At 34.0% G+C, this 22478-nt stretch overlaps 1 protein-coding gene across 9 annotated transcripts in view; it reads left to right on the plus strand.

Moving 5' to 3' along the window:
- Positions 1-22478, plus strand: part of SNX13 (sorting nexin 13) — a 180668-nt gene that overhangs the window by 47540 nt on the left and 110650 nt on the right. For all 9 annotated transcript variants that reach the window (XM_072783853.1, XM_072783854.1, XM_072783851.1 and 6 more), the window contains 5 exons: positions 721-842; positions 15256-15377; positions 15465-15566; positions 16988-17076; positions 20579-20662. In XM_072783853.1, the coding sequence (XP_072639954.1) occupies positions 721-842; positions 15256-15377; positions 15465-15566; positions 16988-17076; positions 20579-20662 (519 nt within the window). The remainder of the gene's footprint in view (positions 1-720; positions 843-15255; positions 15378-15464; positions 15567-16987; positions 17077-20578; positions 20663-22478) is intronic.

Here is a 22478-nt window from a genome sequence, read left to right on the forward strand (position 1 = left end):
TTTTTAAAAAAAGAATATACCTGATTTGATTAAAAATATTAAAAATTAGAATTAAAGTAATTCTTTTTCCTTGATATTTTTATTGATGTTTATTTGATTATGTGATTATTATAATGTGTTCTTTAAAATTCTAACACTTCTTTTATAGATAAACCCATATTTAGTTTATCAGATTTTCAAAAATAATATCCATTAAGTTGTATCACTTACTGTTTATTGACTGATTTACTATTGTTGGCAGTATCAAAGGTATTAGAATTAAGTGAACTGTTCTTTTTTTTTGTAATTTGACTACAAGAAATCTGATGGTATGATCTTGGAAAAATGGTTTCTTTTTGAGAATTAAGGTCAATTGGCATTATTTTGAACCTCATTCCATCAAGCTAATTAAAACTCTTCATTATAATATAGCACTGAAAATTTATTTTTTTGCAACCTCTGTCTTTAACCTGAATTGGGGTGGGAGTTGACCAAAGATAACTCTTTAATTTTTAAAAAATTTGGGAAGTGGATGAATTGGGACACCAAAATAATTTAAAAATTTTTTGAAATGGTTTTTTAGCATATTGATATTTTCGTAATAAAGGCAGTTTTTTAAATCATAATTTAGTATGTGGAGAGTAAATATAAATTGGTAAATAATCCTTTCAGGTTTTCATTTGCCGCTGATACTTTATAGATCCTAAGAAGTTGTATTTTTTCCCCAATATTTTGTTTTAGGTTATCCAGTTTTCCTTGAGGGACTATGTCCAGTATTGGTATTACACACTAAGTGATGATGAATCTTTTCTTCTTGAAATTAGGCAGACTCTTCAAAATGCACTCATTCAGTTTGCTACTAGGTAAGGTCACTGATGCAGAAAAATTTAAATACGTTGTTTATACCAGTAAGGAAAATGACTTTTAAATGGAAGAGGAAAATTAGTTATTTAAAGGTAAGTAGAACAGTGGATTATTGTGAGATAACTCAGATTAAAGAACTAGAGCTCTAAAAACCTGTACTTCTTTAAATTTAACCTTTACATTTACAAAATGTTTATCTTGGTTAAACTCTGTTCTCTCAGTCTGAATGTCAGTTTCTTCCTCAGGGTCCAATCATGTGACTTTCAGCCCACTTACTGAGAATACTTTTTTCACCTCTTACTCAGATACTGTTTTATTAGAATGCCATGAAAATAGTTTTAGTAAAACTATTCTTTTACTTTTGACACATATCTTCTTATAGAAGTCCTCTCAGGGGGAGAGGAAACCAAAGGAACATAAATCATTGGAGACTTTTCAGTTTATTTATTTTTAGAAGGAAGTGTATTTTGATGAATTTGCTCTAAGAAATTTTTGTGAAATATACTAAAATTCCTACTTTAAAAAACCCACTTATATACTACCTCCTCTATAAGAAAATATTTTGGTCCATAGCATTCATTATATTTAAACTACTTGATTTTCTTGGGTGGCCATTTCATATACAGAAATGACTTATTTTTGAGAGAAAGGATTTTATATTTAGAAAGAAATTTGAAATTTCTTCTTCTTCTTCCTTTTTTTTTTTTTTTTTTGATTAAAAGATTTCCTTGCTCGTCTACAGCCTCGAGACAGGAAGCTGTGTGCCCTGGCCATGAGTATGCTTTCAAATCTGAAGGTGTTGTTTTTCAACCAACCGCATTTTTTCCCACTTAGGTTCTTTTTTTTTTTTTTTTTTTTTTAATTTTTATTTATTTATGATAGTTACAGAGAGAGAAAGAGAGAGAGGCAGAGACATAGGCAGAGGGAGAAGCAGGCTCCATGCACCAGGAGCCTGATGTGGGATTCGATCCCGGGTCTCCAGGATCGCGCCCTGGGCCAAAGGCAGGCGCCAAACCACTGCGCCACCCAGGGATCCCCCCACTTAGGTTCTTGAAATACAGTCTTGTACTTCTGAGAGTCTTGGACAATAGAGCTTTGCCCTGAGGCTTTTAATGTATTTTCATCTCTGTGCACATAGATATTTCTAGCTCATGCTACCTGTCAGGACTTTTCATCCGTAACTCAGTTAATCCTAAACTTTAGGAGGTTAGTTCCTCAACCTCAGGTCATTGGGGAGACCTGCACTAATGTTTATGATTTGAATAATAACCTATAACCTAACTTATAGAGATAGATTTGAGCTCCTTCTCCCTTAGTATTAACAGAGATGTTTGCAGAGTAGCCAGCCTTAATTACGAGTGTCACTTGTAATTTTCTATGGAACACAGAAAATAAAGTGTAATCAAAGTTCAGAACTAGTATTTTATCTCCTTTATTTCATATATATAACATTATTGAGTATTAGGTATTCATTCTTTCAGATAACTCTTCCATTCAGTCATTGACTACTTTCTATAATAACATCATCCTAATGACTTTTTTTCCTTTTGAAAGATGGGAATAAAAAAAAAAAAAGAAAGATGGGAATAGGTGTTCATTATTGATGTGTCTGGCTGCCTAAATATATATATTGAAATACAACAAATCTTAGTCCTGGAAAGAACTTTGAACTAGTAATTAGGAGACTTCAGTTTGCATCCTGCTCTACTAGTTAGCTATGAAACCATGGGCATATATTTTAAACATTTTGAATCTTGGTTTTTCTCACATGTCAATTGAGCATAATAATACTTGCCCTGTTCCTCACAGGGTTATTGTTGGCATCAAATTCATCTATCCATTCAGCTAATATTTTATGCCTCCTTTTTACCAACCAGGTGCTGCAGATACTACAGTGTGTAAAACAAGATCCCTGATGTATGAGAATAATTATGAAAATGTTTTGAAATTGTGAAGGAATTTAGAAATAAGTTTTTAATGCTCTCCAGCATTTATAATTTCACAACAGAAAAAGTCCAGAGGTATTAAATGGTTAGTCCAAGGCTATCCAGTGAATTGGGACAGAGTCAGAATTAGAATCAGACTGTTCTTAACAGTCTAGTATTCTTTCTTCCATTCCCTACCAGATATATTATGGTCTAGATTTTTCATCTTAATTTTCCTACCTTTTTTTTTTTTTTACCTTTCATTGCAATGCTCTCCCTGTTTTTGATCCCCCAAACCACCTTCTCTTTACACTTCATGTAATTGTTCTGTTCTCCGCCCCCCTTTGTAACATTGTACACTATAAAGCTGAATATTTAAGTGATTGCAGGAAGAGAGTCAGGTTTCTTCCATCCTAGACTGTTCTGAATTTATATCTTTGCTTTCTCATGGGCCTTAAGTTTTTGGACAAATTAATCAGCCTCTTTTGAGCCTTAGTTTACTCATTCATAAAAGGCTCACAATAACAAAGTTACTTTTGAGGCTGTTTTCAGGCTAAAAATGACATGAAGTGAAGCCCCTCGCATTCAGTAAGGCTCAACGATTGTGCTATCTCTCTGAATGACTTTATTTTTGTTCTGTGTTGGTTTTTTCTATTGCGACTAAAAGGTACATCTTACAGAGTCTCCATGACTGTTTTCTTTGCTAGTATCGAGAAAATTAGGTCTTTTTACAATTTGAGTACTACTTCAGTTGTTCAGTGCTGACTGTTGCGTATGCTCGAACATACAACAAGTGCGCTAAGTTATTATTGCCTTTGTCCTTCAAGTCACAGTCTTGTATAGGGGCCCATTAAGTCCTAAAAGTATATATAGAATTGTTACAGATTTCATTTTAAAAAGGGCCTATCAATCCAGAAAAGATTTAGAACCACTCAGCTCTAGTGTTCATATTTATTCATTACGCTGAGCAGAGTATCAGCATGAAATGAAATGTTAATTTTGAGTTATAACAGGAAGAAAAGATAGACTTAGAGTCTGAAGTCCTGAGTTTTGAGTTTTAGGGCTATTATTAGGCTGTATAGTTTTGAATGTGCAAGACACATAAATTCTTAGAGTCTGGTGATAACCCATATCTTCTTGTCAGGTTATTAGGGTTAAATGACATCACGAGTGAGAGAGTACTTTGTAATGATAACACTTTGTGTTAACATTTTTAGTACCTGTTACTCTATTTTTTTTCAAAGATTTTATTTATTTATTCATGAGAGACACAAGAGAGAGACAAGAGACATAGGCAGAGGGAGAAGCAGGCTCCCCTCAGGGAGCCCGGTGTGGGACTTGATCCCTGAGCTACCCAGGATCCCAGAACCTGCTACTCTAGTAGCAGTTTAGGGATGGAAACCTTCATAGAACACTCTTGATTTCTCTGTCATAGAACCTGGGTGTGAACTAGGCTGCAACGTTAGGCGTTGAATCTGAGATCACCTTTGTATTTTTATTTCTCCTTCAAATACAATATTATGATATAGGACTGAGTCCTGGGAAATATATATTATAATTCTATCTGTACCATTGAGTTATAACATACTTAAAATTTCTTAATATATGTGTAAAATAATAATATTAATACTTGTAACAAACTTAACAATTGTGAGGGGCAAATGAGATGATGTCCAAGAAGCATTTCCTGAAGTATTTGTCAGCCAATGATTATACCAGTGATTATACTTGAGCAAGTTACTTGACTTTCTATGTCTCAATCTCTGCATCAGTAAAATGGGTTAAGTATCCCATGGGGTTGTTGTACTGTTTATATAAAGGAGTAGTGCATATAGAACATCACAGGAAATGTTCAGTGAATGTTAACTTGGTTGTTACTATTTTGGTTATTTATTACCTTCCTAGGATATATACACAGATTCTTTGTCTTAATTTGTTTTGTTTCGAGGGAAGGAGCAGGTGGAGACAAAATTAAAACACTTAAAATGGAGAGAAATAAAGTAGTCATTTGTGTGGTACTGAGAGCAGTTTTTATATAGAGGTAAAATGGACCAGAATAACCGAGGAAGACCTCATGTGGATTGAGGTTAAAGCTGATCTTCAAGAATGGATATGTGGGATAGAGAAAGGGATGAAGGATATAGTAGAAAAGAGCAAAGTTCTGAGAACGGGGATAAGATTAGTGTGGTAGAAGCCACAAGGAAATACAAGTGATCAAGGAACCTTGATCATAGGTGTGAAATGTGGCAACTGTGTTCCTACATCTCTGTTCTCCTTAGCCCCAAGGTTAGCAGGAAGGAGATATAATGGGTTTTCCTGTAGGAGGAGGAAGTATGGTTATGTAGGTTCCTAGTAGATGCACTGTGTTCTTCCTAAAGGGTTTTCCCGTAGGAGGAGGAAGTATGGTTGTGTAGGTTCCTAGTACATGCAGTGGTTGTAATACTAATGATAGCACTCTTTTTGCAACGATGGGGGATATGTTCTGAAAGTTTAACCATTTTTCTTACAACTTTTTGCTATAGAAGTAATAGATCATCTGTTTCTAGACTTGTCCAAAAGGCAGACACAATTCAAATAATGGACATTTGCAACAGTAAAGTTGTACACTCTTGTCACTTTACAAGTTTTCCTTGTAAATGGCAAAATGTTTTCATTTCTTTTGGAAATATAGGAATAGAATTTCTATGTCTTATCACTCTTTAATTTTTGAAGAACTGCAAATTGATTTTCTTTCTTTTTTTTTTTTAAAGATTTATTTATTTATTTATGATAGACATAGAGAGAGAGAGCGAGAGAGAGAGAGGCAGAGACTCAGGAGGAGGGAGAAGCAGGCTCCATGCCAGGAGCCCGACATGGGACTCGATCCCGGGACTCCAGGATCACACCCTGGGCCAAAGGCAGGCGCTAAACCGCTGAGCCACCCAGGGATCCTCTGCAAATTGATTTTCAAAGTAGCTGGATATTCTCACCAACACTATATTACGATGCTTCCATTTTCTCCACATCCTTACTTATACTTGCTTTTATCTTTTTTTCTTCAAGTTTTATTTATTTAAGTAATCTCTGTACCCCACATGGGGCTTGAACTCACGACCTTGAGATCAAGAGTCACATGTTCTTCTGACTTAGCCAGCCAGGTGCCCCATGATTTTTTGAATCTGTCTTTTGAGTTACTGCCATCCTAGTGGGTGTAAATTGGCATTTCCTTATGGTTTTGATTTGCATTTCCCCGATAGGTAATGATATTGAGCATCTTTTCATATGCTTGAGTCATTTATATAGCTTCTTTAGACAATGTCTATTCAGATCTTTTCCCCATTTTTAAATTAGGTTATTTGTAATTTTATTATTAAATGGAGGGTACTATAGTCAGGTTTTGTAAATAGAATTTTATTGGACAGTCACACTGATTTGTTTGTATTTTTGTCCATGGCTGCTTTTGTACCACAATGGCAGAGTAGACTAATTGTGACCCAGATAGTGTGGTTGCAAAGCCTAAAATAGTTGCTCTTTGGCTCATTAGAGAACAAGTTTTCTGATCCCTGAAATAGTATTGTAGTCATTAAGTTTAGGAAGTATTGTTAAACAGATAGGAAATATATTAGAATAAAAATCATGCAAAATAGTGTATGATTTTAGCTATGTAGTAAAAACCTGTAAATATGTATGCAAAGCAAAGAGACTAATGGGAAATATGCTAAAATATTAACTGATCTTTGGATTGTGGATTCATGGCTGATTATAACTGATGCTGAAAACAAAAGAAGGAAGTTACACTTTACAAAATGAGAATGTATTACTTTTATAGCCAGAGACAGAAACATTTGGTAGTGAGCAATAAAGATACCGAGGATGGCGTTTTTTAAACTAAATTAATTCTCTTGTTGCTCTGTTTTATTTTTATTTTTTTTATTTTTTATTTTTTTTTGCTTATGAACGCGTAAGAATCATCTTTTTCAACTGTAGATGATGTGTTTTGTATAGGCAGCCACTATCCCTTTATTTCTTTGGACAGTGATCTGGAAACTAATGCTTAATATATAGGTTTTTTTGTATGTGATGAAATAGTGAATAGTCAATAAATTCTTGTTGATTGAATTCCCATTTATGACTTTTGCATATTTTTTCCCCACAGAATTTTAATACATTTTAATGTTGGGTCTAGGAATGTTTTCATTTGTCAGGTACATTTTACTAGCAGTTTTGTTTATTAAAATAGTTAAGCATTACTTGAATTTTTTTTTTTTTTATAAATTTTTTAAAAATTTTTATTTATTTATGATAGTCACAGAGAGAGAGAGAGGCAGAGACACAGGCAGAGGGAGAAGCAGGCTCCATGCACCGGGAGCCCGACGTGGGATTCGATCCCGGGTCTCCAGGATCGCGCCCTGGGCCAAAGGCAGGCGCCAAACCGCTGCGCCACCCAGGGATCCCATTACTTGAATTTTTTAATTCTTAACACTATACGTAAGAGGATGCACACTTAGCCCTAGGTTGTTTATTTTTTTTCCTTTCCTGTAGATTGATTAAGGCTTCCAGCAATCTGTTCTTTACACTCAACCTCTAAACTAGGTGAGTGTGCTTTATGTGTATTTCTCTTAGTTGTTCATGTATTCTGAGATCCACATCCTTTAGAACATCTGGATCTTTAACTTCTGAGGTATTGGAGCACAGGATGTAGAACTGGACTTCTTATGTAGTGTTATAGTTCACTAAATACCATTTCCTTTAATATTGTTATATAAAACTGCAACCTAAAATTTTTCTCCATTTTTCCAATTTGTTTATAACTTTAAGAGTCAGGAGATTTTGTGTTCTCGTTAAGGTACAGTAAAGAAAACACTGGATTGAAAATTAAGAACCTTGATTTATTTTTTTAAGCAAAACCTTGATGTCACTAGCTATGTAATCTAGAATGAGTAAAGTCTGACTCTGCGGTGATAGGGACTTGTAATTATTTCAGATCCCTTGAAATTCTAAAATACTAGGACTCCCTGGTGAGGTTGGTACTAACCTTGTTTTTTTTAAATTTTATTTTATTTTATTTTTCTAGTCATAGCTTGTCCTCAAAACACGCACTCACATATTCTGTCACACCTTACATTTTGAATACCATTTGGGGAGTTGTTTTTTATAGTGTCTGATGTTGCTAATTAGATTTAATTTACTTAGGAATTAAAGTACTTCTCTAGTCTATTGTTTTACTAGTAGGTTTTAGAATAGGATGATAATAAAGCTTTTATACCTTGTATTATATTTCTATATGGTCAGAAATAAATATAACATTTGTTATATTTCTGTGCTTGACTTCAGACATAGGAGACATTTAGTAGACTAATCTTTTCTTGATGGTTAAATCATATATTAGTGAAAATTTAAAAATTTTTATTTGATTATCCAGATGATGCTATCCTTACAGAATGCAGAAAACAATAAATTTGTAGTTTTAGAAGTCTACTGTAAGTTTTCTGAAGTGTAAATATTTCCACCATGGTTGATTTTAAGCTGTCACCAGGAAGTCACTGAATGTGGAACTAGAAAAGAGAGGTGCGTAATTGGCTCTTCCACTTTTATTTTCTCCCCCAACTGGGAAGAGGTGCAGCCAGTGAAGGGAGCAGACAGGTTTTTAATCACCAGGGAGTGAGGCTTATTTCCTTATGTGGTTGCTAATTTAGCTCTTATAAAAGAGGAATTTTCCATATGTATTTGAGGATTATGATAGAGAGCAATAGAAAATTTCATGTAACTTCAGGAATGTTGTGGAAAAAAAGTTAAATCTATTACTTACTTTACAGTCTTATTTTTTTCCCTCACAACATTCCTGTGCCTAAAAATATGCTTGAATTAAATTTCAGGCTGAAACATGATACTGTAACTAAGTGTTCCCTCAAAGTCTCCTGAAGAATGGAAACAAGGTTTATGTATTTTAGAGTATATCCTTTCTAATAATGAATTGTTAGGGGGAAGGTTAGTGCCTGATACAATGGCTAAAGGAAGAAGGGATTCTTTAGCAGACAAAAAAAATAAAAAATTCTCAAAATTGCTTGCTTATTAAAATATATCCAGAAAAACTAGGAATTTTACTACAGTAGAGATTTTTAAAAATACCTAATTTTTATATAGAAAATGAACTCCTAGGAAATTAATACATATTATTATAAATTTATGTGATTGGTTATTTCCTTTATTGATTAATATATCTTTAAAACGTCTTTAAATATGTACGTGTGCGTATATGTCTACATATCTGCACTATACAGTGTACAGTGCCATTCTTACTGTTTTCAAATACGGTCTTAGTCATTTCTGAGAAAAAATAGCGTGATGTCAGGAACATAACATTTATTATAGGATTGTTTCTATGAGAAGTCAGTTTTTACTGTTATCATTTTGATATAAAAGACCTTTTGTAGGAAAAGTATTCTGCCAAGAATGGGAAGATTACGTTTACTGCTAAACAGCTACCCATGTCTTTAGTCAGGTAAGTCTACTACATGGTGATCCTTGCATATACCATGCTCACTCTTCTTTTTTTTTTTAATTTTTATTTATTTATGATAGTCACCCAGAGAGAGAGAGAGAGAGAGAGAGGCAGAGACATAGGCAGAGGGAGAAGCAGGCTCCATGCAGCAAGCCTGACGTGGGATTCGACCCCGGGTCTCCAGGATCGCGCCCTGGGCCAAAGGCAGGCGCCAAACCGCTGCGCCACCCAGGGATCCCCATGCTCACTCTTCTTTTATTCATTCCTATATCCTTTTTTTCTCTTGTTTGATTTATATTCATTAAGACTTGTTTTAAGTGTGGTCTCTTAATCCTTTAAAATTACAACATATTGCTTAATTTACCTCTACTTTTGTGTGTGGTTATCGTCAACAAAATTTTAAGCTACTTTTGCCATGGTTCCGATTCACTACTGTAGTAGCAGTTCTCTTAATTACTTCAGTTAGCCAGTATTCTCCATTCCCTGTGGAAGACACACTCATACAGACTCATGCACCTGGCATTAAAGCTAGGTGAAGAAACTACTTTGTAGTACTTCTGTCCACTTCTGTTCCCATCTTTTAAGCTTTAGGTTTCTGGGTCCTGCCCCCAGAAAATCTGATGCACTTGGTCCATAGGGTGAGTTGAACATGTGTGATTTAGAGGAGAAAGTTGACCAAGCATGATAAAAAAAGTTGTATTTGTTTCTGAACCCATGTATACCAGTTATACTTTTTATTATAATCATCATTTAATTTATTCCTACATAGTTGGAAGAAGTACGTGAATGGCAAGGTAGTTTCTATAAAAACTAAGTCATTGGTTTTGAAATTTTACTCAAGCTAGTTGCTAAATAGATTGCAGTTGAGTCAGATGTGCAGAAACAATCAGGTGTGCAGATGAAATATTGGTGTAAAGTCCTGAAGGACTCTGCATTCAGATTTGTTCACAAATGTCTTTAGTTGTCATGCCATTGAAAAGAAACTGGCCACCATAACTGTTGCAGTGTTGTAATGTGACAAAAGCTGCATTAATATCACTTGGCAAAACCTTAGTCAAATAAAAGGTCTTAGTCTTATATTGAAAGATTTATATGATTTAAGTTAAAATGAGATATATTCATGATTCCCTCTTTTGGTCAGATATTTTGATTTACTAACCAGTTATCAGTTTTCCATGTAATATGTCCGTGTGTGTATGTGTGTGTGTTGCACATGCTACAATGGGTATTCAGGTAATACAATCATGGATTCTTAAAGCTCTAAATGTCCTTAGAGAAAACAAACTCAGGGAAGTGATGTGACTTGCTGAATTTCACAACAAATGAAATGGTGAATCTTTTACTTGAATTAAAGACATAGTAGCCAATCCAGTGCTCTTTTAGAGAAATACTTAGTGATTTTGGTGTGTTTTTTGCATTACTGATGATGAGCTGTACACTGCTTAGCATAGATGGGACCAGTGAAGTAATTTATATAATCTCATTGTCCGCCTATATATTTGGGATATTTATTGCATATTTTTGGTATTAGCATTAAGTAGCTTGGGGATTTAGAAAGGTAAAAAGGGCTCCTTACTTTATATTCTTTTGCAGAACTTTAAGAAGTAAAGAGGAAACCGTTATGTGCATCTCATGTTGCATTTCTCTAGGCACCTACTTACAGTGTTTTGACCCTGAAAGAGGAATCAGTAAATCAATATCTATTGAGTGTCTCCAATGTTCAATACATTATTTAGCCATGTGAGATAGCACTGTGGATAAAATGAACACAGAATAAAACAGACAAAGTCTCTGGCTTCCTAGGATTTTTATCTCAGCAGTTGAATTTATCTCTAGCAGTTGGATTATTTAACTCTAGGTTTTAAGTGCTCTAAAAAGTGAAAAAAATTGGTACTGTGAGAGTGTATAACTGGAGATCCATACCTAGTCTGAAAGCATATGGCAGAGAGAGAGAGGGATAAGGGGCAATGAAGGCTGCCATGTGGAATAGACATTTTAGGTAAACTCTAAAGTAAGTGGGAATTGTTAAGTGAATGTGGGGGAGAGAAGGGAAATGTGTGAAAAGTGGGCAAGGGTGAGCAAACTTGGCAGAGGGATTAGCTTGTCCAGAGGCTCTGAGATAAGGGGCATATGTGAGAAATGGAAAGAAAGCCTGTGAGTTAGCAGAACAGAAAGGAAAGAAGAGGGTAGAACAGATGGTGATGAGGAAGTAAGCATGGTTGTCCTGGGTATGCAAGGTCTTAGAGAAAGTATTCATGCTTAGCCCTTAGATCTAAAGGGACTTCTTGAAGGGTTTTTGAATCTCTTATTTTGTACTATCATGTTTGTATTTTTGAAACGATCACTCTGGCTGCTCTATGGAAAACAGAATGGAGGGGAGAGAAAGGTAGATGTGGGAGACCATCTAAAATAAAAGGCTAGAATCAAAAGATGAATGGATAAAGAAGATGTGGTATATGTATACAATGGAATATTACTCAGCCATTAGAAATGACAAATACCCACTATTTGCTTCGACGTGGATGGAACTGGAGGGTATTATGCTGAGTGAAATAAGAAAATCAGAGAAGGACAAACATTATATGGTCTCATTCATTTGGGGAATATAAAAATTAATGAAAGGGAATAAAGGGAAAGGAGAGAAAATGAGTGAAAATATCAGTGAGGGCGACAAAACACGAGAGACACCTAACTCAGAAACGAACAAGGGGTAGTGGAAAGGGAGGTGGGTGGGGCGTTGGGGTGACTGGGTGACAGGCACTGAGGGGGGCACTTGGCGGGATGAGCACTGGGTGTTATGCTATATGTTGGCAAATTGAACTCCAGTAAAAAAATTAATAAAGTAAAATAAAAGGCTAGAAATAGAATGCTGGCATTAGGGATGGAGATAAAGGCATGAAAATACATATTCAGAGAGATATACTTTATAGTTTGGTTTTTGCTCTTGTACTTTAATGAAACTTCATTACTTGTTTGCATTCCTAGTTAACTTTCATAATTCTTGCAATTCTGTCAAGATACGTAAGCTTCAGGGGTCTGCTATAAATATTAGATTTTCAAGGTAGGGTTAGAATATATTATTCTCTTGGTCATATAGGAAATAACGCTCTCCTGTATTTAAGTTGAGGAAAGGAAAGTTTACAGTAGTAATAAAATGAAGGTATAGGTAATAGGATTTATTGTTTTTTTTTTTTTTTATTAGAGTAGGAATCATGCGGGGGAATAATACTTTAAACAAAGTGAAAAAGAGCCTTGACAATAAAGGTGCCTGGATGGCTTAGTCAGTTAACATCCAACTCTTGATTTGCTCTGTGCTTGGTGTGGAGGCTGGTTGGGATTCTCTTTCTCCCTCTCCCTTTGCCTCCCTCCACTCTTGTGCTAGGATATGTGCTCTTTCTCTTTCTAAAATAAATAAACCTTAAAAGAAAAAGAGTGTGGATGACTATAGGCATAATTCAAGAATAATTGATACTAAGAGCTCTAATAGAAAGCTACATGTGGATAAATAGAAGAAAGTGTGGCTGTAAATTGAATGACTCTTTAATTGATTTTTATATTCATGGTTCACTTACTAGATATTTATCATAATCCTCTAATTTTAGGAAGTACTTCACTGTCATCAGAATATTTTCAAATTATGTTAAGACAAACACTAGAAATTGTTAGTAGATGTTTTCCTAGTTTACAAAGGGAAGCGATGTACTACTATTTTTATCTTCCTAACCTAGAAAAGTTCCTTTAAGACTTAAATTAGCACATATTCAGTGGAAGTGAGTCAAGCAAAGGGAAAATAATGATCTTGGGTGGAGATACAGAATACTGTTGTTACTGGTTTTCTCCACCCTCAACATACTTGTATATTGAAAGTAGAAATCCCTATTTTAAATTTAAAATGAATTTTATGTATTTGCATTGCTTGTTTATTTTCACTTATTTTTTTTTTAAGATTTTATTCAGAGAGAATGAGAGAGAGAGAGAGAGAGAGAGAGAGTCGGAGACACAGGCAGAGGGAGAAGCAGGCTCCATGCAGGGAGCCTGACGTGGGACTCGATCCCGGGTCTCCAGGATCACAACCCAGACTGCTGGTGGCGCTAAGCCGCTGCGCCACGGTTTCTGCCCTTCACTTATTTTCAATGTTATATCTTCTCTAATGAGTTGAGATGGGTTTAAAATGCCTTCTAAAATTAGTAAATTTTATTTTGTTTGAAAATTTCAGTAAATTATGTTCAGTAAATTATGTAATCAGCATTATACTACAAAGCAAAACAGATGTAGTTTGAAAAATTATTTATTCAGCTTTCTTCTAAATTTGTTAGAATGACCCTTTTATGGATAAAATGAGTAATAAATTAGTATTATTCAGTTGGTATATAGTAATGAATTATACCAACTGAATTCTGTTGTAAAATTTTTAGATGTGGATGATTTTGTACAAATAATTCATGTAAAGAGTTTTGAAAGATATGTATACAAATTATGATTTTTTTTTTTTTAATAAGAGAATACTCTAGAGACTGCTAGATTTAAGTTTTTATTTTCGGCTTTTTGTTGAGGCTGAGTATTATTACCAAAGTTAGTATATGCTTATATACTATGGCACTTAAAGTAATCTAAGTAATGTTAACTCCTCAGATCCCTGACTGCAGGTTCCCTTTTTAATGTTAATTTGTTTTTGTGTTCATGTACTTAATAATTTACTGTTTATTCCCACATATGTAACAAAAAGTGCATATAAAAATATTGAGTGTAAATAACGTGTTTTTATTTGAAAACAGGCATCTGTTATGTTCCTCGATGCCATCATCAACTTCAAGTTTTCTCTCAAAATGTGACAATAATCAAGTTAATTCATTCACTAGCTTTTTTATTATGTATGTATGTATGTATGTAAATAACATAGCAAATTATAGTATGTTTTTTCTTTGCTTCTCTATTGGCCAGCATCTTCATGAATAGATTCTTTTACCTATTTGGTATGTTCCTAAAAAGGCAAATTAATTTGGGTGCTAATTTAAGGAAAATTGGACTGAAAAAAACATTTATTTAAAAATATCACTTAGTCCAAGGAGAAGTGTAAACTCTTTTTGGCTTATCTGTTTTCTTTGTTATCTGTTTCACTGATGTACTAAATTAGCAGTGTTTCTTGAGATTTGTTCCTTTTAAGATAGAATAATAGGTAACTTAATAAAATTAGTAATCACTTTTTTCATGGGTAGTATGTATCATACTTTAAGCCATTTCTGTGTGACTATAATTATTTTGAGTGGTTAAGTTTTTAAGTTGTAGTATCTGCAAACAGAAACCACTTAGACTCATACCAAAGAAATTTTGTTCAGAACTTGGGCTACATAACTAAAGAGAAGAATATAGAGAATTCAGAAAGCATTCAGAAGGAACCAAGAAATGCTCTTTTAAAAATGCTCTTTTAAATGCTCTTTTAAAAACAAGCAAAAACGGGATCCCTGGATGGCTCAACGGTTTGGCCCCTGCCTTTGGCCCAGGGTGTGATCCTGAAGTCTCAGGGCTCCCTGCATGGAGCCTGCTTCTCCCTCTGCCTGTGTCTTTGCCTCTCTCTCTTTGTCTCTCATGAATAAATAAATAATAAAAATCTTAAAAAATAAAATAAAAGCAAGCAAAAACATTCTGAATCCCTAATGTATACTCTGTCTGAGGTGAGAAATTACCCAATATACCTGTTGTCAGACTTATTTTAGGTTTAACCAGAAAAATTTTTTTCTTTATATTTTAAGCACTTAGATAATAAGCCTTAGGCACATGAAATACTTCAAATAATATTGTTCAGCTACTTTGTCAACTAGATTTGATATACCTTGGGTTATGTGAAAAGGAAGGGCTAAGATGTAAGAGTAATTAAGTAAACAAAATCTCAGTATGAATAAATTCAGTCTCTGATAATCCTGTTATTTAGGAGTCATTAAAATGAATTTATACTCTTTGATTAAAAAGCATTTGTATAATGCTTTTATGTAATGTGTTTTTTATAAGGTCAAAAGAAATAGACTGGCAACCTTATTTTACTACACGCATTGTAGATGATTTTGGCACACACCTACGAGTATTCAGAAAGGCTCAACAGAAGATAACAGAGAAAGATGAACAAGCAAAAGGTAATATCTTTATTCCCTTTGAAAATTAGGACTTTAAAATCTGTCTTTCTTTATCATTCTGTATGTTTTGTTCTTTTCTTTGTACAGGTACAGCGGAAGATCTTGTGGATACCTTCTTTGAAGTTGAAGTTGAAATGGAGAAGGATGTTTGCCGTGATTTAGTGTGCACTTCTCCCAAAGATGAAGAAGGTTTTCTTTTCAATTTAACTCTTTGGATAACAGTGACTATTCAGATTGGTTAGAGACAAGTTAGCAAAGCTGGGAACAAAATAAGGGTAAAGGGTGAAATTATACTTACAGGATAGGTAGCATGGTATAGACAGTGTCACTATTCACCTTATTTTTTAATTCTTAAAAGTATTTTCCAGATTTTCTCTTCTTGAAAGGTCATCTTTAAAATTAAAAGGTGGTGATTAAAAATTATTTCTCTTTTAAAATATAGCAAGCACAAATATTTTATCATTGTAAATTTACTTTTTATGACCTATGGTAATTTATTTTCTCTTTGAATTTGTCAATTCTTCAAGAGTATACCTGTATATCCTAAAATATTTTCTAAGAGAATGAGTATAAATATTTTAAATATAGTTTATGGAGTCGAATGGGCGTGGCTTTTCTTTGTGAGAGGTTAGACTGGATAAGCTTTAGTTGAGGAGGTTATGTTTTCCTAGTTTTGCAGTCTCTCAGAAAGAGTCTTTGCTACTTGGCACGTTTTTGATGAAAAGGATCAGCTATATAATTACATTCCCAGGAAGTGTTAGCATATGAAAAACTACAGAGAAGTATTTCTAGTTGTGGAAATTGTCTTCCTTGATTTTTAAAATGTGCTCTACTATTTGTTTTCCTTTCTTTTCCTCTCCCCTCCTTTTTTTCTTCTTCTTCTTTTTTTAAATTTTATTTATTTATTCATGAGAGACACAGAGAGAGAGAGAGAGGCAGAGACACAGGCAGAGGGAGAAGCAGGCTCCATGCACCGGGAGCCTGACATGGGACTCGATCCCGGGTCTCCAGGATCACGCCCTGGGCTGAAGGCGATGCTAAACTGCTGAGCCACCAGGGCTGCCCTCTTCTTTTCATATTTACTGTGCAGTTCAGTTTTTAATTGCCATTTCATTAGCACTGACATGAAATAATAACTAAGTATAAGAAATAGATATAGTGATGTGCAGTACTTCTATATAAATCGAGCCCTCATGTATTAGTAAAATAGAAGAGCATACACTTTTTCTTTTGTTATTACCTATCAAGATAATGGAGATTCTTTCTTGTCAGGTATACTTTAGAATATGCAAATAACTTCTAAGTATGCAAAGATACTGTGTAGTAGAAGTGTAGAATAAACTAAAATTGGTACAACTAAAATTGTTTTGGGGAGAACACTTTTATAATTGAAGTTTCTCGATTCAAAAGATAAAGATGAGCAGAATGAAATATATTAGTTTAATGAATGAAAAAATTTAATGAATACTGATTTGTACTAATTATTAAAATAATAAGCTGCTATATATAAACAGGAAACTACTTATTTCTGCCTTCATGTGTTTTTAATCACAAATAGGTGGAGATTTGATATTTTCTAATGTTATTATAGCTACCTTTTTCATTTCTAGGATTTCTAAGGGATTTGTGTGAGGTCTTACTATATTTATTGCTACCTCCTGGAGATTTCCAGAACAAGATCATGCGATACTTTGTCAGGGTAAGTTTAAACTCATATCAAATAAATGGGTATAAAGAAACTTAGAGTAGTAATCCTCAAAATATTTGGTTTCTGGACCCTGTTAAATTCTTAAAAGTTACTTAGGACCTCAAAGAGCTTTTGTTTACATGGGCTTTATTTATCAATATTTACTGTGTTATAAATTAAAATTAAGAAATTTTGAAAGGCAAGAGTATACAAGCACACATTCCATTAGTTGATTGATACCATCACACCATCATGTTCCTTTTTGAAAATATCACTGTGCACTTCTTATATCCCCCAAAGGTCCCTAGACAATATTTGAGAACTACCTGATTTAGAGTTAGGTATTGGGATTTTGGTTATAATAAAGATATGTTTTAAATTTTACTTAATATAGTTTTACCTCTTCCCATACTGGAATATAGTTTTACCTATAACTATACCGAAATAAGGCTAATTAAAATAACACTTCTGGATAGAAACTTTAAAAAAAAGGCAGTTAGGCAGCTAAGATTCTGCTTCTTACAATTAGAAAATGAGTTGGGATGAGAACCGTATTCTTGGACTTATTATTCCTTCTATATAGACATTGGAATAGAGTTCTATATATAGATGTAGAGGAATAACATTTTTGTTTTGACTGCTGGTTATGATGGAGAAATGCTACTTAGCTACAACCCTTATGCTGGTTGAATGGGTAAAATCAAAGTTTCTAATTTATATGAAAATGAATGCTTAGGATCTTCTTAGTCTTCCGTCCAGCAAAATAGATACGAATTCCTAAGGTGTGCTTTGATGCTGGTATGTTATTATTTAAGCAATAGTACACAATTTCTTGGTACCTACCTAAGTCAAGTTCAGCACACTTATATAAGTAGGGTAGTGGTACTGTGAATTGAGTAGAAAATGCTTGATTTTGATAGGATATGTCTGATATTTGCGTTAAGATATGTATTGTTAAGACCCATTATTTGGGCTAGTCATTATCAAGGCTGGTAAATACATGTCTATCACTGAATTCACATCTACCACTGAAGGAAGGTTTTGTATTTGGCAGCAGAATCTTTGTCTACCCGGTAGGCTAGCCAGCCACTGCTGGGCAGTGTCTCAGCAACTTTCACATGGCTGACAATCTTTTCCTTCTTGAAATTTTGTCTTTTCTTGGGTTACATGTCCTCACTGTCCTGATTTTTTTCCTCCTTTGGTCTCCTTTTTAGTCATTTTTATATGCTTTAACTGGTCTTGTATTCAACTTTAAATTAGTTCTGGGCCCTCTTCTTGCTCACCTATTCCTGTGGCTTTAAATACCATGCAAGTGCCAGTGACTTCAAATTTATATCTTTAGTTCAGACTTTCCTTCTGAGCTCCAGGCTCCTCTGACCAGCTGCCCACTGAAATTGCCATTCGATTGGCTCACCGCCCTTTTAAACTTTAAATGTCCAAATGGAAATCTTATTCTTGTTTCCATGTCCTGTGTTGCCTTTTAGTCCCTTCTTCATGCTATTAAATGCTATGACCATCCAGCAAATATTTCACATCTCGAGTTCTTCCAGAGGTTTGCAAGGCCATGCATGATGTGGCTTTGTTTACCTCTCCAGCCTTTGTACCGTGCAGTCACTGTATTCCCCCTGTACTGGTTTCTCCACAAATGCCATTTTCTCCCCACCATAGGGCCATTGCAAACTTTTTTCCTGCTTAGAATGATTCCACTTATTCTTTTGGCTAAATTGTATTCACCCCTCATACCTCACTTCCTAAGAGATGCCTCCCCTGACCACTCATTCTAAGATTCCCCTCATAATTTCCTATTGCTATAGGTAAGTACACAGTTATTTTCCCTCATAGCATTTACCATATTTAAAAATTATAATTTGGTTTTTGTGTTTACTTACTTGATGCTTCTTTCCTCCATTAGTACTGTAAGGCCCATTAAGACACAGGCCATGTCTGTATCATCATTATCTACCTCGTGGTTATGATGGTACCTGGCACATAGCACATATCCAATCAGAGAATTAGTTTTAATAAGAGGAGGCTTATTTGCCCTTCTTGCTCTTTGTGTACATAAACTACTGCAGCTCCTTGAAGAGTAAGCTGACTCCTGGGAGACATGAATGAAGATCTGCCTTGTTACATGTGGTTATAGTTTAAAACAAGTAGGATTGTTTAAAGAGCAAATATGTTTTGCTGTAGATTGCTCTTTTAGACCAATATTTCATTTCTTTATTGGTTGAATTTGTCTATAATTATAGAGTCCTGCATTCAACAAATCAGGCTTTTCTCTTTAAACTTGATAATTCTTTTTTTTTTAACTTGATAATTCTTTATCAGTGTTCGTTTGTTGGTAATTCAAGTTTACCCAAAAGATGTTTTTGTTCAGACTAAATAACAGATTAAAGAGTTCTTACTTCTTTCCTTTATATGGATTGTACAAATCATAGCATTTGTCTGCAATAATTGCTATTTAATCATCTCTGCTTTCTTTCTGTTACCATGTTTTATTTAAAGATTCATGGCCTCAATGACTTTGTAACTTTTTAGCCTTCATATTTGACAACTGGTGCTTGTCTTAAAGTAGAAATTATATGGAAATGGCTACTTAGAACCTGTATAGGAATTGTTGAGTCATATGATTACATCTTGACTAACCAAACCCTTTCATGAGGCAAATTAGAAGATCAAAGTAATTTTCACAGACTAATAAGCACCACATTCAAAATTCTTCCCACATGTTTTTTTCTTATTTTGTAAAAAACTTTCAAAAAACATAGTTTTGTTTATGGATTTTCTCCTTACAGAGTACATTATGAGCATATGTGGCCCGAGACAGTTTGAAGGAAGGAATTATATAAATTAAATAATTTTTTCAAAGTTGGAGACTAAAGCTAATCTTGAAAGAAAAAACAATTCCTTCTAATTTGAGGCTATAAGATGTCTCAAAAGACACTTCAGAAAGTTATTAGAACTACCCCACATTGAGATGTAGAGATTACTTAAAAAATAAATTAATTAATAAAAATAAAAAAATAATAAGAGGTGCCTGGTTAGCTCACTTGGTAGAGCATGCTGCTCTTGATCGTGGGGTCATGAGTTTGATCCCCATATTGGGCATAGAGATTACTGGAAAAAGAAAAAGATGTGAAGAAAAGAAAATAATTATGAAACAAAAGAAAAGTTTTATACTTTTAATATAGACGTAGGAATTCATACTTGCATATGGTGCCACGTTTTCCCTTTAAAAATTGACATAAATGCTAACATACTAGAGATACCCTTTTGCTTTTTTCCACTCAACTTCATGCCATTGTATGTATCCAGTTTGATATAGGTAGCTTCATTTCATTTATTTTAACTGACGTGCATTAGTTCATCTTTCTATGAGATTGTGTTGGTTATCAAATTTACATGTATCATACCTTTCTTAAGTAAAAGCATTGTGTTATTATTTACATTATGCTAACGATTTAAGAAATATATTAGGTTAAATTTATTTTTGTTTTTAATAATTTTTGTCCAGGAAATTCTTGCACGAGGAATTCTTCTTCCATTAATAAATCAACTCAGTGATCCTGATTATATTAATCAATATATCATATGGATGGTATGTACTTTCTAAAATTACAACTCTGTTTTTAAAACAGTCTTTTAAAATTCAGAAATAGTATTTGGAGATCAGGATGATCAAGCAATAATTTATTAAAGAATTAGGAAAAAATGTGTTTAAAGATAATCTTTGTATTTCTAGTATTTCTGTTTGCTCATATGTTGAATGAGCTAGCCAAATTCTTTTAAAGAAGTTTGTTGTTAAGATAATTCTGTTACAATTTAGATGTTGTTAGTATTTATTTAAATTAAAAACAATTATTTTACTGCCTGAGTAATTTTAAAAGCTGCTATTAGGTTTTAAACACAGGTTGTGGTCTGAACTGCTTAAATAGCATGTGGATTTACATTTTTATACCATATAGTGTAGGAAAGTATAGTGTAAGGAACACTGTACAGAGAATGAGAGGATGGGTGTTCTAGATTTGTTTAAGTTGCTTAATGTGTGTATAAGTCGCTAGTTTTTTCTTTAAGTCAGAGTTTTCTCATCCATTAAATATATCAAAGGGTTATAGTGATTACTAAATTTACTAGGTCTAATTATTTTTGTGTGTGGTATATATGCTTTCCCTCAATAAATTTACAGTCAAGGAAGAGTTGTAAATGGGCGATTGCTGGGGATTCTTTGATATATACTTCTAGATCCTTGATTCATTTTCTTAAAATGGAATTTCTTCTCCACAGTTGTCTTCCATTAACTCAGTCTAGCTTTCTTAGGAAAGAAATACTTTATTTTTTGTTTCTAGTAGCCATTATCAAACTTGACATTGTTTCATTGTTGCTGCAGCAATATTTGTCTTTCCTACCAGTTTGTGGGTTACCTGCAGGCAGAAATTGTTTTGTTAGCTTTGTATTCCTAAATCATTTTATGGAGGTCACATAACTTGATTGAAGGTCACATAACTTGATTCTTCTTTTCATTTGTCATTTTTTTTTAGCATCCTGTTAGGCTCTACCAAATCGTATTTTTAAAATATGCAGATCACGGGATCCCTGGGTGGCGCAGCGGTTTGGCGCCTGCCTTTGGCCCAGGGCGCGATCCTGGAGACCCGGGACCGAGTCCCACATCGGGCTCCCGGTGCATGGAGCCTGCTTCTCCCTCTGCCTGTGTCTCTGCCTCTCTCTCTCTCTGTAACTATCATAAATAAATAAAAATTAAAAAAAAAATGCAGATCTGCCTAATTAAAAATTTTAAAATGCATATCATTTGGTTAGGAGTTCTACTCATGAAGTTTATTCTAAAGTGATAAAGAGTTAAATAATCTACATTTAAGGGCAAAACTGGGACGCCTCAGTGGCTCAGCGGTTGAGGTTCTGCCTTTGGCTCAGGCATGATCCTGGAGTCCCAGGATCGAGTCCTACATCAGGCTCCATGCAGGGAGCCTGCTTCTCCCTCTGCCTATGTCTCTGCCTCTCTGCATCTCTCATGAGTAAATAAAATCTTAAAAAAAAAGAAAAAGAAAAAGGCAAAACTAAAAAATTGAAAGCAATTTAAGTATTCTGCATAGAGGATTAATATAATAGATTATGGCATATTAATACAATACATGCAACCATTAAAAAGAATGATGGTAGTGTATCTTGAATATAAAAAGATGTATATATTTTTTATGTGAAAAGGATAACAAAGTGATGTGTGTAGTTACTGCTTTTTAAAACTAATTATTTAAGTAATTATATTTTTATTAATGATATAATTCAGATAGTATATATACTATTTGAAATCTTAATAGAAAGATAAGATTATGAATGTTTTAATTTTTCTCTTTTGGGGGTGCTTTAGTGGCTTAGTCTGTTAAGCATGTGCCTTAGGC

This window comes from Canis lupus, chromosome 18 (assembly GCF_048164855.1).
Source record: "Canis lupus baileyi chromosome 18, mCanLup2.hap1, whole genome shotgun sequence".
NCBI lineage: Eukaryota > Metazoa > Chordata > Mammalia > Carnivora > Canidae > Canis > Canis lupus.